At 44.0% G+C, this 17,344-nt stretch overlaps 1 protein-coding gene across 6 annotated transcripts in view; it reads right to left on the bottom strand.

The window, feature by feature from the left end:
• Positions 1 to 601: 601 nt before the first annotated feature.
• nfia (nuclear factor I/A) overlaps positions 602 to 17,344 on the bottom strand; it is a 204,500-nt gene continuing 187,757 nt past the window's right edge. For all 6 annotated transcript variants that reach the window (XM_063200960.1, XM_063200961.1, XM_063200964.1 and 3 more), the window contains 4 exons: positions 16,923 to 17,101; positions 13,322 to 13,487; positions 11,867 to 11,958; positions 602 to 3,765 (listed from right to left, as the gene is read on the bottom strand). In XM_063200960.1, coding sequence (XP_063057030.1) covers positions 3,751 to 3,765; positions 11,867 to 11,958; positions 13,322 to 13,487; positions 16,923 to 17,101 — 452 coding nt within the window. In that variant the 3' untranslated portion in view covers positions 602 to 3,750. The remainder of the gene's footprint in view (positions 3,766 to 11,866; positions 11,959 to 13,321; positions 13,488 to 16,922; positions 17,102 to 17,344) is intronic.

Below are 17,344 nucleotides of genomic sequence, written 5' to 3'. Positions count from 1 at the left end.
TCATCTGTTTGCTTCCAAAGTGTTACTTTTTGTGATGAATTGAGAAAGTTTCCTTTTTAAGGCTTGCATGTGACTAAAGGTAATTGAAAGATTGTTCATGGTCAGCATTTACCACTAGGTTTTACCTTAATGAAAATGGATGCCTTAAAAGGCCAAAAGAACATAGCCACGTCAGGCTTCGCCATGATTGGGGCTTGGGGATGGGGTCAGGGACAAATTGACAACTGGCTCTGCAGCCAATTAAGTGCAACACTAACTTTGGTTAAAAAAGTAATAATAATAATAATAATAATAATAATAATAATAATAATCAAAAAGCCAGAATGCAACATAATAACTGACTAGTGAAGAGTGCAAGCAAGAATTGCATATTTTTAGTTTTTCTAAGAATTCATTTCAGGGAACGAAAAAAAAACAAGCAAAAAAAAAAAAAAAAAGAATCATAAAAACAACAATCAAAACACAAGACAATTGGATACAAACATAAATTCCTATATAGACATCACACCAACATTCATCAAATATTGGCGTGCTAGTGTTAACACAGAAATATGGGGGGTTTTTGGGGGGGGGGGGATTTGAATGATATTCAAAGGGGGTGGTGGAATTGGGGGGGGATGGGGGAGTTCCGGCTGTATTTGACCTCTCCAACTGCAGAGCCAGCCAGGCATACGTTAGTTTGGGCAACGTGCACAGAAGAAGCACAGGGACACTTGTTTCCATTGAAACAGTAAGTAGGCGTTTGCGCCAGTATTGTTTTCAAAAAAAAATTTGAGCTGCAGAGATAAGTACTGTGATTATCCAGCTGAAGCTGGCCATGAAAAATGTGTGTGGAAGCCATGTTGTATGACGGGGGGGCCTGAGAGACGGAGAGCAGCACTGAGCTTTAACACTGTACAGAAAACGTTGCAGTGTTAAATCAACACTTCCAACACTGTATGGAATGGGACCATATCATGCTCATAGTTGTGTTGAATTAACACGGCAAAATTTAGTGAGTGGCAGCATGTTTTTCACAACCGCCGGTAGACACATCCATGCTAATAAGGGTGAATATGGTCGAACCAAAAAGGAAGAAAACAAATATGAAGTTCTCCACACAGGAACTTGTGCAACAACTCATGACCAGACGACTGCTCAAGGCACATTTATGAGGAACGATAAAATTCGTGCAATTTGAGAACAGAAACAGAAGAAAAAAATGACATTGATTTTCCTCAAAAACAAAAATGTTGTCGCGTGTGGACACAGGAAGAGTGCATGCCCACAGTGGATGGAAAACGATAATAGAGAGATATCTCATTCTGAGGGGTGGTGAAGGACAGCAAGGGCGCAAATGAATTGTTTGTTGGCAAGTGCCTGATGTTAGGATAAGAATATTGTGTCTTAGCTCACACTAACTCTACATTACTTATGCAAAAATTTGCCACTAACACTAGAACATGCACATTTTTTCATGTTTTTTTTTGTTTTTACTAAATTGGATTGACAATGAATGCATCGGTCATATGAATGTATATATGTGTAGTATATGCAACATAAAGTAAAATAAAATGAAGCAATCAGAAGAGGAGAAAATAATGTTCACTGCTTACGAAGCAATGGAATAGCTTCACATATGTGGCCGCTGTCTCGTCTGTGTACGTGTTTTGGAACATCTATTTTTGTTAAAGGTTGGAGACTTTTGTAGATGCTACCTGTCTAACCTATGCCTGAAAGTAAAAGACGAAAGGTTTTAGTTGGTGTTTGTTTTTGTTCATGATGCTTGTTTATGACAAAATTAAAATTTCAAAAGTAAGTCAAAAGATTCCTGATGATGTTCAACAATTGCCCACATTCTTGATTTTTGCTTAATGTGAAATTAGGAAGGAAAACTTTTTTTGTAAAAAATTATGTGCTTTGTTAAAATAAGTTAATTGCTAAGCATTTTTTTCATAATAAAACTAATACAGCCATCTACATACTTCGTACTATGTACGTATTTTGTAGAGGCTCTGAATGTTTGCTTTTTTCCAAAAAATTGATTGTTTAGATGACAAAATCTCTTAAAGGGATTTTCTCTGTTCTACTGACAAATGTACACAATGAACAAACAAACAATTAAAACAGCAACAATGTAAAAGTACAACTCCCCTCACGCAATGTTAATTTTTTCTACACGTCTTTCTTTTTGTACCCCAATATTTTTAGAGTCCTGGAGGTGTAAATGGACTAGGAAGGAAAAAAACACATATATATATACCGTATGTATATATAAATATATATGTATACATACTTGTAGAAAAAAGTATATATACATATGTATATACATATACTCCTTAACAATCGTATGTAGATATTTAAAACTCCAACAGCTATCTCAAAAATTGCACTTTCCTCACTTCAGTAATCCACTGTTTGTCTTAATACCATGCCTTCCATCTCCAGGTGGAGGTTTCACATTTCTCTCCACCCTCAGCTCTGCTGTTCATTTAGTAGGATATATGCAGAAGGAACTGAAATAGCGTTTATACAAAAACAAAACAAAAAATGAAATATGAACATACCTCCATGACAGGATTTTTTTTCTCCTTTCAAACAAAACCTTCCTGTCAAAATACACTGCGTAGCCCCTCAAGCTCGTTTAATTTCACCTGATTTGACCGATATCAAAAACATCATCCTAAATTGTCCTCTCATTCTTATCCCCTGCCCTAAATCCCAGGGAAACAAAAATGGTACGTCCTTGTCTCTGTTTCAGCAGGGAAGTTTGTGATTGCCTTGATATGTCCGTGAGAAAGCATTGAGGAGAGGCCGGTTGCCCTCCTCCAGCTTAGGAAAGGCCAACGGGTCAGGTCAGGGTCAGGTCAGGGGTCAGGGGTCAGGAGAACATGACCCAGTGCATGATGGGATCAGGGCTGTGTTGAGTGTCAGTCCTCCAGGGGTTGCTAGAGTGGAAGCAGGTTGGCCTGTAGATTTTTCTCTACGAAACATTTTGACAAACTTCTGCACTTGGACAAAGTGCACGAGCCCAGAAGAAGAGAAAGTTCAAGATGGGAGCGGGGTGGTGATGGGAGACAAACAGACAGAGAGAGAGAAATGGGGGCCCAAGCTGTACCGGTCTCAAGTGAACGCACACACGCACACGCACACACACACACACACACACACACACACACGCCGAGTGAACAATTGAACAAACGGCGAAGCGGGACGAATCCTAATGGGTGAACTGTACGTCTAAATCCGATAGATCCACCGGGTGAGAAAATCATTTCATATGTCACATCATATTGTCCCGCTCCGTGCTAAAGGAAAGGACAAAAAAAAAACCCACTTAGCAATTAAGCGTGCACTTTTTTTTCAAAAGAAATATTGTTGCTCTCCAATGGAGATGTATCACCTCCTGTTGAGTCGGCCTGCTAATATTGAAATAGAAAGTGTGTGTAAACCATACATGTGCACTCATATATATGGACTTTGTATACATCCATATATAGAAAGCATATGTATGCAAGCAGAAGTAGATCTCTTGGTAGCCGAGGGCCTGGGTAGTGGTAGTTGTGTTTGCTGTAGCCATAGCCATGCGTCTGTCAGATGCGGAGGAGGATCGGGGTGGGTGAGGTGAGGTGAGGTGGGACTTCTCTCTGTCAGACGAGTGTGCAGGTAGACGGGTGGACAGGTGGATTGCAGGTTGCACTCATCGGAAGGCGAGGGGGTGGTGGGGGTCATCTCTGGAAGGGTGGGGGTGGTGGTGGGAGTCCAGGATCTTTAGCCCAAGTACCACTGTGATGATGCAGAGAAAGAGAAAAAAGGGAATGGGGAATATGTTACAGTTTTTTTCAATTGCTAACAAGCTCTTACCCATACTTTGGATACTTTTTCTAAACTCTTAACACAGACTATCACCTACCAAGCACAATTGGCCAAACAGTTCATTTTGTTCTCAAAAGCATACACTGTTAAATATACACAAATAAATACATTCATTGACTGCTAACTGTGTGAAAAAAGGCATGTAATGTGTCAACTGAATAGCAGTGGAAAGCCCTTGGTGTGCTAATGTGCTAATGTCGCTGAGGATTGGACAAAAGCTTGTTAGCAATTGAAAAAAACTGTAAAGAAGGTCTTAAAAATGCAACTTACTGCACAACAATACCCAACTGCACCACACACACCAAAGCCTATCCCTTACCCTAACATTTCCTCTATATGACAGAGGGACTAGCCATTTGCTTAAGAAGTAGTCTTGTAACATTGTGCCGTACTGTAGATTATCTTGTTTTTTTCTTGAAACCATTTAATTAGGGCTCGCATGTACTATTTCCAACTTTCACTACATTTCTGCTTTCCTCCCTTTCACCTTTTTCTTTTCTTTTCTTTTCTTTTCTTTTCTTTTCTTTTCTTTTCTTTTCTTTTCTTTTCTTTTCCTTTCCTTTCTACTCTCTCTCTGTCTCTCTCTGGTTCTTTTCTGCTGCTCATTGCTATGTGATTGAGCATAGGGTGTGCTTGGTGAGGTTAGACTGCTGCGGCTCTGTAATCCTTCAGTGGAATGGCTTTATTGATTGCCCCCCGCTCTATTGTTCACATTTCCAGCCAGCGAGCCCAAACTGCCAACCCCCCCCCCCCCCCTCTCCTCCTCATCCCTGCCCCCAAACCCCATCCCTCCTCCTCCTCTCCACTCCACTCCACTCCACTCCACTCCCTCACCCTCTTACCCCTCCCTCCCATTCTCAACTTCCCCTCCCACCCAAGTTCAAGTTCATCCTGGTGTTACATCATGTCTCGTTGCCAGGGACAACCAGACAGCTGTATACGTGACTGTCATTAGCAAAGGGTCCTCCTATCCTCCTTGTATCCTCTCTCTCTCTCTCTCTCTCTCTCTCTCTCTCTCTCTCTCTCTCTCTCTCTCTCTCTCTCTCTCTCTCTCTCTCTCTATCTCTCTCTCTCTAACTCTCTCTCTCACACACACTGTCTTGCACATCCACACTATTCTTCCTACTCTGCCATTCATACTGTTCTCTGCACCTCACACACTCTTTATTGACCAGAGGTTTGCACTGATTTCAAGCATACACACCAATACGGATCACTTATACATGAGGAAGCTCCCAGTCATCTTCTTTCATCTCCAAGCACACACACACACAGACACAGACACAGACACAGACACAGACACACACACACACACACACACACACACACACACACACACACACACACACACACACACACACACACACACACACACACACACACACACACACACACACACACACACGTGCAACACCAATATAGTACATATTCACTAATCTGTTCCAAATCCGTATTGATCTTCACCAGTCATTAATAAAGCCAATGGCAGTATCAGGCAGGGAAACATTAAGGGGGAAATCACGCACCTCGTCAAACTGTACATCTAAATACACCCCAACAGGAAAGGCATTAATTGAATAATGGCCCAGATTGGGAGAATCACATACAAAGCCATTGCCAATGGTTAATCAATAAGCCATAAGCCAAGATAAAAGAGGAGCCGGATAAAAGAGAAAGAGAAGGAGAGAAAGTGAAAGAGAATAAAAGAGTGAGTGAGAAAGAGAGATAGAAGTGTGTGTGTGTGTGTGTGTGTGTGTGTGTGTGTGTGTGTGTGTGTGTGTGTGTGTGTGTGTGTGTGTGTGTGTGTGTGTGTGTGTGTGTGTGTGTGTGTGTGTGTGTGTGTGTGTGTGTGTTGCGTGCGCATGGTTGTCCTCAAAGAGGCCTTAGCCTTGCTGCTTGTTTAAATTCCATCACTTGCCACAAGCAGCGTAGCGAAAGTGGAAGGTTAGTTTTTAATCAATAGAAGTTGCTGACTCTGGACTTTGGGCTTCGGCGCACTGCAGCTTCCCTGTGTCTTTGTCTGTTGGCTCTCGGGCGCTCGCTCGCTCGCAAACCTTTACTCTCTCTCTTTTTCTCCATCCTTTACCCCTCCTACTCCATACTCTCTATATCCCCACTCCTTGTCCTGAGAAGACTTTTCTGCAGGACAGGACTTTTTGTTTTTGAAGTGAGACACTGAAAGAGACATATAACAATAAAGAGGAAGGACTAGAATGAGAAGAGAGCTCGTTAGGGTGAAATAAAGACCAATATTAATAAAAAAGTTGGATAGTGTGTATGCATGAACTATATGCAAGACTATGTGCAGGAACATGAACACCTTTGTCTTGGTAGTGTTGTATGGAGTATGTTCCAGTATTCTGTTGAGATGGGTCACTCCTGGCATCAAGATGAGCTATCAACAGGCTCACACTGTAGTCCGAGCTTAAACACTTCTGTACCTACTAGGAACTCTATTGTAGTGCATTGCTATCTCTTGGTAACTCAGCTTGATATACTCATGAACGTTTTTGTTGTCTTTGTGTGTGTGATAATGAGCGTCAGCAACTCCAACTGTTTGTTTTCTCTTGTGTCTCTCTACTACAGGTTTAAAGCAGATCATTCTAACTATGTGTACAAATGGCCCCCTACTCCAATCTGCACTGAAGACCGGTCCACTACTCCACACTGCATCTCTGATATTAATGATGTGATATATTCCGTCAAATTTAATCTATTTCATATTCTGGGAAACCAATCTTGCCTTCTCAAGCAACCTGTACAAAAACACAACCTTACAGATAGTGTGTACTGCTACAAACATAGAATCTAACTATATCTAACTCTATAGCTAATTCTCTTGGTTTCATACATTCAGTTAAGTGCACACAGACATACAGACATACAGACATATAGACAGAGAGACACAGACACGCACGCAGGCACGCAGGCACGCACGCAAGCACACACATAATATCCCACAGTGGATACTCCTGAAGTGTAAAGTGATTTAATAAAAGGGTGGAGGCCAAGGACATGGGCAAACAGATGTCCTGCACTACCTATACAATGCTATCTTTGTCAAGGTGGCAGTATTGGAGAGTCTGGAGTGGGGAGACGGGCAAAATGGCCGCAGACGGATAGAATCCTACAACATACAGTATTGGAGGATGAGAAGCACCGTCTGATAGACCAGCGTTTCTCAACCTTTTTTTAGGCGAGGCACCCTTTCAATTCATGAAAAATTTCAAGGCACCAAACCAACAAGCCGTAACATGCCATCGCATCCGATACCACAAAAGCTTAGAAAAGTAACACATTTGGAGACTTTCGAAGTTGCAGCTGACTGGGGCGACCTATATTTACTTTATTGTGCGTAAATGGCAGATGAAAGATTCCACTGACTAGCATTAACTTATCAATGTAGACAAATATATATTAAATTACATAATTTATTTATCAGACACGTTTCCCCCTGTGCACCCCTGTTGAGAAACACTGTGATAGACTAAGAGAGTGGCCACTCGGAAAAGAAAGGAGACAGCAGGTGGGTGAGAGTGAGAAAGAAAGAGAGAGAGAAAAAAAGAAGAAAGAATGGCGATCTCCTGTTCTTTTTAAACTTGCTGTCAATGGAACAAGTAATCTCATCACGTGCAGAAGGTGCTGACTCAGCGCAGGCTCCAGCTAAAGTGCCTGCGGATGAGTGTCATCTCGGAGGAATTCAAGCCTCATGTAATGCAAACCAGGTTGTCCCTCAGAGCCTAGACTCCCACAGTGTGTACCGGTGTGTGTGTGTGTGTGTGTGTGTGATTGTGTGTGTGTGTGTGTGTGTGTGTGTGTGTGTGTGTGTGTGTGTGTGTGTGTGTGTGTGTGTGTGTGTGTGTGTGTGTGTGTGTGTGTGTGTGTGTGTGTGTGTGTGTGTGTGTGTGTGTGTGTGTGTGTGTGTGTGAATGTGTATGTCTATTGTGTGTGGGTGTGTGTGTGTTTGTATGTATGTGTGTGCACGTGACTGTCTATGTGTGTGTGTGTGCGCGCGTACGTGCATGTGTCTGTGCGTGCGCGCGTGTGTGTGTGTGTATGTAAGTGTCCGTCAGAATCTAGACTCCCTTGCTTGCTCGTCGGCCACCCTTCCACCACCACTCACTCACTCCACACCACCCCAAACTGCCTCCCTCCCTGCCTCCATTTCTAGGTGGACAGGCCAGTATCTGTATCTGTTCATATTCCACAACAACGGGGGTGGGAGCAGTGGCGGAACAATTGTCCACAGGGCCCCAGGGCAAGACACTTGTAGGGCCCTCCATATGGCTTGCTAAGGTCAGAATAGGGCCCTCAAGACCAATACAGGAGGGCCCTGGGCCCCGGGGCAAATGTCCTGCTAGTCCTCCCTATAGCTCCGCCCCTGGGTGGGAGTGGAGGCAGCCAATGCACTGTGCACCCAAATACTATAAATGTGCAACTTTCACGATGCTGGAAGGATGTGCAAGTTAGAATGATTGCATTTATAGCACTGCTTCGCACATTATAAATGCCACATAGAATCTGTAATACTGGTAAAGTGTGATATTACAATAACAAAATATATGACAGATGTCAGTGCACGGCACGCTCACACATCATTTAGGCCTACTGAGGTGGTTATCAACATTGGTCAACAATAAGTTATCAATCAATAATGCCACATAGCTGAAAGTTGCTCACTATCTTTCTTTGTGTTGTGTGAAGCTGTGCTGTCATCTCTAAAGCGTCTTATAGTCTGATTATCTCGGCACCTCGCTGAGCTTACAGCTTGAAATTAATCTGCCGTAATGATTTTTTCCCTTCCCACAGGAAGTTGGATGCAGTGCTGCCACCTGCTGGCGCTTGGTGACATTGCACGTGTATGGGGCAGGACTTCTGTATCTGCCTTAGTCCTATTTACAATACTCCCTGTCCTTACCATATTTCTTGATCTATAGCAAACTCTACACGTATCAGTCACTGTTGCACATAAGGCTTTCACGTCTCATTTGTACTCCCCGTCTGTGTTTCCATTCATCCCTGTAATGAATAGGACTGTAATATAATCCTATATTTTGGTTTCTTCCCCGCCACAACAAAACATCAGCGAGCACGGGCTGCATTGACAGGCCCTATACTCCTTGTTGGAGCGTCTCAGCTTGTTCCACGAATTGACTTGTTCTGTGTCTGTCTGTCATACCAGTGTGAAGGTGCAGTGTGCACACAATGCTATGCTCTGCTACTGCAATGAAAGGAGCGTACCTATGTTCCCCGGGTCCTATGTTCCTCTGTCTTTGTATGAGACCGGGGAACTAAGGACCCTTTTTCTAAAAAAGGGTTCCATGTTCCCCGCATTGTATGTTTCCGAGTTTTCAAATTGTGCCCTTCCCAAAACCATCCCTAAACCTAACCTGTCAGTAATGCAATGTTTCTGAGTTGTAAACTTGTGCCCTGACCAAAACTATCCCTACACCTAACCTGTCAGAGGTGCAACAACAAACTGCGCTTTGCCATGTGGCAGCATTCTACTTGGAAGCAGCGGGGAACATAGAAGTCCCCGGTTGTGGGGAACATAGGACCCGGGGAACATAGGACCTGGGGAACATAGGGATGACCCCGCAATGAAGCCATAGTACAGCACCACAATCAAAACAAATGATCATAAAGTACTGTCCAACTACTAAGTACAGTAAAAAACACACTAGCTTTGGGTTATACTTCAACTTAGGGTTAGTTTTTAGCATGGCTCTAAATTAACTTTTTTCATCACCGGTCAAAATAGCAAGTATGCTAGACATTAATCCTACTAGCCAAACACATGCTACTAATGGGTCAAAGTGGCCTAATAAAAAAAGGAAAAATTGCAACCTTGAGTGCCTCAGCATTTGTCTATCTAACTAGTAAGTTAGTCTTTTCTACCAGTCAAACTGAATCCTATCCAGCATTTGGCCGGTTGGCAGGTGTTCATTTAGAGCCCTGTTTTTTAGTATGCATAGTACTGTGCAGACGGACTGTAGATAAGACTGTAAATTAAGTAACCCAAATGTTTTGGGGTACAGACTTAAACATGTCTGTTGGTACAGTTGTGTTTATTTTCGTGTGTGAGCAAGTCAACAGAGAGACAGAGGGAGAGAGGGAGGGAATGACTTCACTTGCTGAGATGGGTGTGTGAGCGTGGCCCACCATGGGCAGGGTGACTGCACTGTCTTCTGTAAGGGCATTGACCATGACTGTCTATACTCCAACAATCAAAGCTTCCTACAGAAGGTTAGCCAATGCACCCCCCAACATTCACACACACACGCACACGCACACGCACACAGACAGACACACTGCCCACCCACAATGGCTGAATCATTGTCGTGCCAGCTTTTCCAAACAGACACCTCCTTCTCAAAACGGTCACCCCACTACCACCACCACCACCACCACCACCACCACCCCACTCATGCCCTCAACCCTGCTGGCTGGCTGGTTGTCCAGTTGCCTTCATGTCACGGTTGCTGGGCAGCCGGACACTGGAATGTTTACAGTTAAGAGTCACACTGCTCTAAGCCCAGTGCCCCCCTCTCCTCTCCTCTCCTCTCCTCTCCTCTCCTCTCCTCTCCTCTCCTCTCCTCTCCTCTCCTCTCCCCTCCTCTCCTCTCCCCTTATCCCTCACCCCACTTTTCACCTCTCCAGCTTTCCCGCTAAGCAACACTCTGTAGGCTGTACTACTACTACAATACTACTCTCTTGGACACATCACTCAGACACACATGCACATGCCTCTCTCCCCCAGCTCCCCAGTGCAGGTCCCTGTGGGGAGTGTTTCTCAACCTTTTTTAAGGCCAGGCACCCTTTCAATTCATGAAAACATTCATGGCACCCCAAACCAACAAGCCGTAACATGGCATCGCATCCCAAACCACACAAGCTCAGAGAAGTAACACATTTGGAAACGTCACACGACCTACATTCGAAGTTGCAGCTGACTGGGGCGACCTATATTTACTTTATTGTGCGTAAATGGCAGATGAAAGATTCCACTGACTAGCATTAACTTATCAATTTAGACAAATTTGTATTATATTACATTGTTTTATTTATCAGCCACGTTTCCGCTGCACCCCTGAAGGGGGCCCGCGGCACCCCAGGGTGCCCCGGCACCCTTGTTGAGAAACACTGCATTAGTGGAGCTCTCCACAGAGCACTGGGCAGGGCTTGACATTAACTTTTTCGCTTGCTGGCCATTGTGGCTAGTGGTTTTCCCAAGTCACTAGCCATTCAGCTATTGTACTAGCCACAAATTTGATATTGTTTCTTTTTTTATTCATCATGACACTTTCTAACTTCAGAAGATGAGGTGCTAAAGCAAGAATATGAGTGCACAGCTTTCTACATGGAAATAAATCATACAAATAGAATCTGAGTAACTGAGCGTTTTCTCAAACTTCTACAAACAATTGATACAAAATCGATATACAGGGGGCAAAGTACAGTATATTGCAGGCTATTCTGATATGTCATACCATAGAATATGCTACCTGCCAAATTGGCTAGTGACACTGAAATTGTTACCAGCCACAGCCAAGTTTTACCAGCATTTGGCCGGTTGGCAGGTGCCAGTGTCAAGCCCTGACTGGCAGACCTCACCGGTGCTGCAGGTTGGACGCAAAGACTGCTCATGCCATGCCATGTGTGGCTCTGTTCTGCGCTCCAGTGTCAAACTGCTGAAGCACTTGGAGTGTGTGTGTGTGTGTGTGTGTGTGTGTGTGTGTGTGTGTGTGTGTGTGTGTGTGTGTGTGTGTGTGTGTGTGTGTGTGTGTGTGTGTGTGTGTGTGTGTGTGTGTGTGTGTGTGTGTGTGTGTGTGTGACATAATAACATAACATAACATAACATAACATAACATAACATAACATAACATAACATAACATAACATAACATAACATAACATAACATAACATAACATAAGCAGGCGTGATGTTTGTATTAGTGTGTATTGGTGTGTATTGGTGTGTATTAGTGTGTATTGGTGTGTGCATGTCTCACCTGAGGCTGCTGAGGGATATTTACAAAGCTGGGGTCTCTGGGGCCCACACTGACAAAGCGCTGAGCTGGGGATGTGCTCGGCGTGGAGTAAGCTATACACACACACACACACACACACACACACACACACACACAGACACACACAGACACACACAGACACACACACACACACACACACACACACACACACACACACACACACACACACACACACACACACACACACACACACACACACACAGGGTAGACAGAGAGGGCAAGGTCATGTCACATGTCAACACTAGAACATGAATTTATGAGAGAGAGAGAGAGAGAGAGAGAGAGAGAGAGAGAGAGAGAGAGAGAGAGAGAGAGAGAGAGAGAGAGAGAGAGAGAGAGAGAGAGAGAGAGAGAGAGAGAGAGAGAGAGAGAGAGAGAGAGAGAGAGGGAGGGAGAGGGGAGGAGATCATTAATGGCACAGACCTCCAATAGGGAATCTGGGCCAAACATAAATCAAATTGGACACTGAATCATAAATTTGTATGAATGTAGACACACATACTTGTGTTGCATTAACCATATGTGTAAATGACATACTGTAGGGTAGGAGAATGGATGTGTATCTGTTTACACATTCATAATAGACAACAGTGTGTGGATTTCAGGGGTGTTCAAAAGTGCCTACATTAAAAAATCCGCCCTTGCATAATAATTGGTACTAGATCTTAGGGGACGAATGTTTCCAATACGCCTGTTTAACTGCCATCGGTTAAGTTTTCAGATTTTTCCTAAACAAATTGAACAGCAAAAAAAACAATGTTCTTTTTAATGAAAAAAAACTGAGCATCACCATGAAAAATTTTTTTGAATACTTTTGAAAATGGATATATAGTGTTAAGGAAAATAACTCTTCTTCACAGTAGCAAGTTATAGGGATGGTTTAATTTCAAGACATGGCAAGCCAGTATGTGTAGCGAGAACGAATCCTGGACAAGTTTCGATGGAAAATGGTACAAATTACACATCACTACACATACCGACATACATGGCCGTAGCCAGGAATTTGAAATAAGGGAGGTCCATAGTGCACGTGCAGCGCTCCAGAAATGTTTTAAAGGTGCACTGTGTAGGATGTTGCCCAGAGTATCTATTGTAACTATGTTGCTCATTGAAACTATGCTGTCTTTTGCCAATTTTGGTCTTTTCATGAATATCTGCTAAATAATGAACTAATATTTACTAGTATGACCACAGTTTACAGTATGTTTTGCAGCTGAAAAGATTTCTGGAAATTCAAAATGGCGAACAATGGAGAAGATCCCCTTTTTCATGTATGAAAAATATTATTTTCTCTAAAAATAAGGGAGGTCCGGACCTCCCTTACCTCATATGTGGCTACGGCCATGCCGACATACACTGTCCACTTACACCACAGAATCCCTCAGTCTCACTGGAGAAGAAAGGGAGTGGACTTACTTGGCGAGGTGGGGGAGTTGCCTCCTCCTTCGGTGGAGGTGGAGGGCGGTTTCGAGTCTGACACGGGCAGGGGCACGGGGCGCGCCATGGGAGGGGGAGGTGGAGGGGGCAGCATGGGGGTGGGCAAGAACGGGTTGTGGACCTTCCCCTGACTACTGCCGTTGGGCTGGAGGAGGAGGAAGAAGAGAGAGAAAGCAGGTTGAGAAATCATGCCAACAAGAACACCACCTACCCCTACCTCAGTCCCCATCACCACCCAACCCCACCTCAACCACCACGATGCCCACTTGTTTTGCTTGCTGGGTTTGTAAAAACAATCTAAGAGTGTGTGGAAAGCTATACAGTACTAACAGTGCTATGAATGAAAAAAAAAGAAAAAAACTTGCCAACAGTCAACTTCAGGAATATGATAAACACGTTAAAACTTTTAAATGCAAAAGCACATGGACACATATACCCAGGGGTGTAGTGGGCGCGGTACGCGGGAGTACGGAGTCCACCCACTTTTCCTCAGGTGAGATTTTAAATAAACCTTCTGCCCATGTTTGAATACAAAAAGGAATGAGCACATAGCAATTTTGCAGGGGATGGCCCAAACAGATGAAAACGGAGAAGAATGACAGTACGTGTGTGGTACAGTAAGGGGGTTTTGACATGATAAGTTGCCTAATTATTTGATGACGTAACAAATCGTGTACCCCCACTTAAAAAAATCCCCACTACACCCCTGCATATACCGTACATACAGTCTTTATAGTTTCCTATACTGTATGTCTCCCATCACTCTCATATTTTTGGACAAACAAACAGACAGACGACAGAAGAGGAGGAGGGTGTAGTATAGATTGCCTCCTCAGACAGGGCTGAGAGGAGATGTGAGCTGCCTGGTGGCGGTGTGGTGTACGGAGCGAGGCGAGGCGAGGCGAGGCGAGGCGAGGCGAGGCGTGGTTCAGACAGGGCTCAGCACTTTCGGTCTCCTCCAGCCTATAAACTATTCTGCTGCTCTGCACACTCCTCGTCTTATAATCTATGACCCCACCAACAGCGAGCAACAGCAGGAAAGGAGGGAGAGACAGAGAGAGAGAGAGGGGGGAAGATGGAGAGAGACACGAGGAGAGAGGAAAAAGGAGGGAGAGGGAGAGGGAGAGAGAGAGAGAGAGAGAGAGAGAGAGAGAGAGAGAGAGAGAGAGAGAGAGAGAGAGAGAGAGAGAGAGAGGATTGAAGGTTTAAAAGTTCTTTATTGAGATGAGAGATAGAAAGAGAGAGAGAGATGGTCGAGAGACAGGGACAAATGAAGATGGGGAGAGAGAGAGAAAGAGAGAGAGAGAGAGAGAGAGAGAGAGAGAGAGAGAGAGAGAGAGAGAGAGAGAGAGAGAAAAAGAGAGAGAGAGAAAAGAGAAAGAAGAGAAAGAGGAGATGGGAGAAGGGAGGAGGGGGAATGCTACAGGGTCATTCCTCGCTGGCCGCTCAGATTTATGCCAACCTCTCAGTGTGTGTGTGTGTGTGTGTGTGTGTGTGTGTGTGTGTGTGTGTGTGTGTGTGTGTGTGTGTGTGTGTGTGTGTGTGTGTGTGTGTGCGTGTGTATGTATGTGTGTGGTTGTGTGTGTGAGCGTATGAGAGAGAGAGAGAGAGAGAGAGCGCGCTAGTACAGCACTTTCATCTCCTGAATTGGATAGCACAATAGCTGCGGCAACACACGCACCACAGAAACACATACAAACACACAAGCAGCATGACCACATGGTTAAGTGGAGTGGGAGGCATTTCATTATCTTTCATTCTCTGAACTGCATGTATGTATATTTGCATTTCACGTCTGTATATTGTGAATTAACACCACAAGTCACTTGCAGGCCCATTACATGTACATGTGAGCTTCCACTTAATTTGCCTTGAAGACCAATTAAGTGAAATGAGCCTGAGTTCAACGCTGCTCGCAGGTGTTCATTATCAACAATTTCTTATCTACGTATGTCTTCATTGTACTTTTGATGTCAGAGAGAGAGAGAGAGAGAGAGAGAGAGAGAGAGAGAGAGAGAGAGAGAGAGAAGAGGGTACATCTGTGTCTGTTTACTTTATGTGAATGTGGAAACACACGCACACACACACACACACACACACACACACACACACACACACACACACACAGTCAAAATCATGCAAAGTGTGAGAAAAATGTGGATCATGAGAGAGGCAGCCTAGCGTTGTATTGATTCAGTGTCTAGACACATATCAGCTATCTGAGGGCAGACACTGGGCGAACATGTACAGGCATCTTGTGGCTTCTTTGCCAACAATGAATGCACACGCACACACACACACACACACACACACACACACACACACACACACACACACACACACACACACACACACACACACACTAACACGCACACGCACACGCGCACACGCACACGCACACACACACACACACACACACACACACACACACACACACACACACACACACACACACACACTAGTACACACACATACACAGACAGACAGACAGCCCCAAGGCAACTGTACACTTACGCTGTACTGATCCACCCAAACACTCACTACAGGCATATCAGTGTTCAGACACAGAGAGCTTCACTGATATTTTTCTGCGCAGCATGTGCATATCTGATATGCCTACTATGACGCTGAGAAAGAATAATTACACCTGCAATATGCGTAAAACAAACAAACTACTGTATTTCTGCGTCTATCTATATGAACCTGTGAGGGGCATATTGTAAGAGTAAGATATTTTTTTAAAAAAAAGAGAAAGAATAAGAGAGAGAGAGAGAGAGAGAGAGAGAGAGAGAGAGAGAGAGAGAGAGAGAGAGAGAGAGAGAGAGAGAGAGAGAGAGAGAGAGAGATAGAGAGAAAGAGAACAAGAAAAGGTGTGTGTACTGTATGTACAGTATGTTGCAAAGAGAGTGTATGTCATGTCCTCCCATCAGACGCAGCACATGGGAAGATGTCTTGATCCATGATAACACATCCTTTACTCACTATTTATTATACCCTAGGTAGGCTATGTACACTGATTTGTACCCTGCTGTGCATAGGTAGCCTATGGCTGCTGTGCTTTAAAGGGACACTGTGCAGGAAATGGTCAAAAAAGGTACTGCAACTATGCTGCTCATTGAAACTGGGCTGCCTATTGCCAAATTTGATATTTACATGAAAGTAATAAACAAATATTTTCTAGTATGCCCCAAATACAGTCATTTTTGCAGCTAAAAATGGCGGACCATGGAGAAGATCCCCCTTTTCATGTATGAAAAGTGCAATTTTCCAGGTCATAATGAATACTTAGAATTTGATGTTGGTGGTAAGTATTCATGAAAATGGTAACATTAGTGAATGGGTAGCATGATTTCTGGAAATAAACAACTAAAAATCTTGCACAGTGTACCTTTAAAGGAAGAAGTGTAAATGTGTAGATAGGCCTACACTATAACAACAAAGGGTTTAAAAGGGTGAAAAAGAGGACAGAGAAAATCCAATGAAAAAAGAAAATAAAATCATGAAGAGGGCATACAGTAGGTGCAGTGCGGGATGATCAGGGTGTGCTGTGTGTGTGTGTGTGTAAAAGGCTCCTTCTTACATTAAGGAAGCCCACCTGTCCCCCTTGCTGACCACTGTCGGGGCAGACAAGCTGGACAAACTCCTTCAGGGTCTCCTGCGGATGGTAGCGGATGGCCGGGTGGGAGAAGTAGGAACCGGGCTGCTGGATGATGGGCGACGTGGGGAAATGCAGACTGGAAGGAGGGGCATGGGGACTTGCTGTGAACGAGAGAGAGAGAGAGAGAGAGAGAGAGAGAGAGAGAGGGAGAGAGAGAGAGAGAGAGAGAGAGAGAGGGAGAGATAGAGAGAGAGAGAGGGAGGGAGAGAGAGAGATAGAGAGAGAGATAGAGAGAGAGAGGGAGAGGGAGAGAGATAGAGAGAGAGATAGAGAGAGAGAACAAGAAAAACACATAGTCAAGATACAGGGACAAACATCTTATTTGTGTATGGGAATGTCACCGA

Source organism: Engraulis encrasicolus, chromosome 6 (assembly GCF_034702125.1).
Source record: "Engraulis encrasicolus isolate BLACKSEA-1 chromosome 6, IST_EnEncr_1.0, whole genome shotgun sequence".
Classification (NCBI taxonomy): Eukaryota; Metazoa; Chordata; class Actinopteri; order Clupeiformes; family Engraulidae; genus Engraulis; species Engraulis encrasicolus.
Note: the sequence above shows the minus strand (reverse complement) of the source record. Positions and strands in the feature narration are given on the sequence as shown.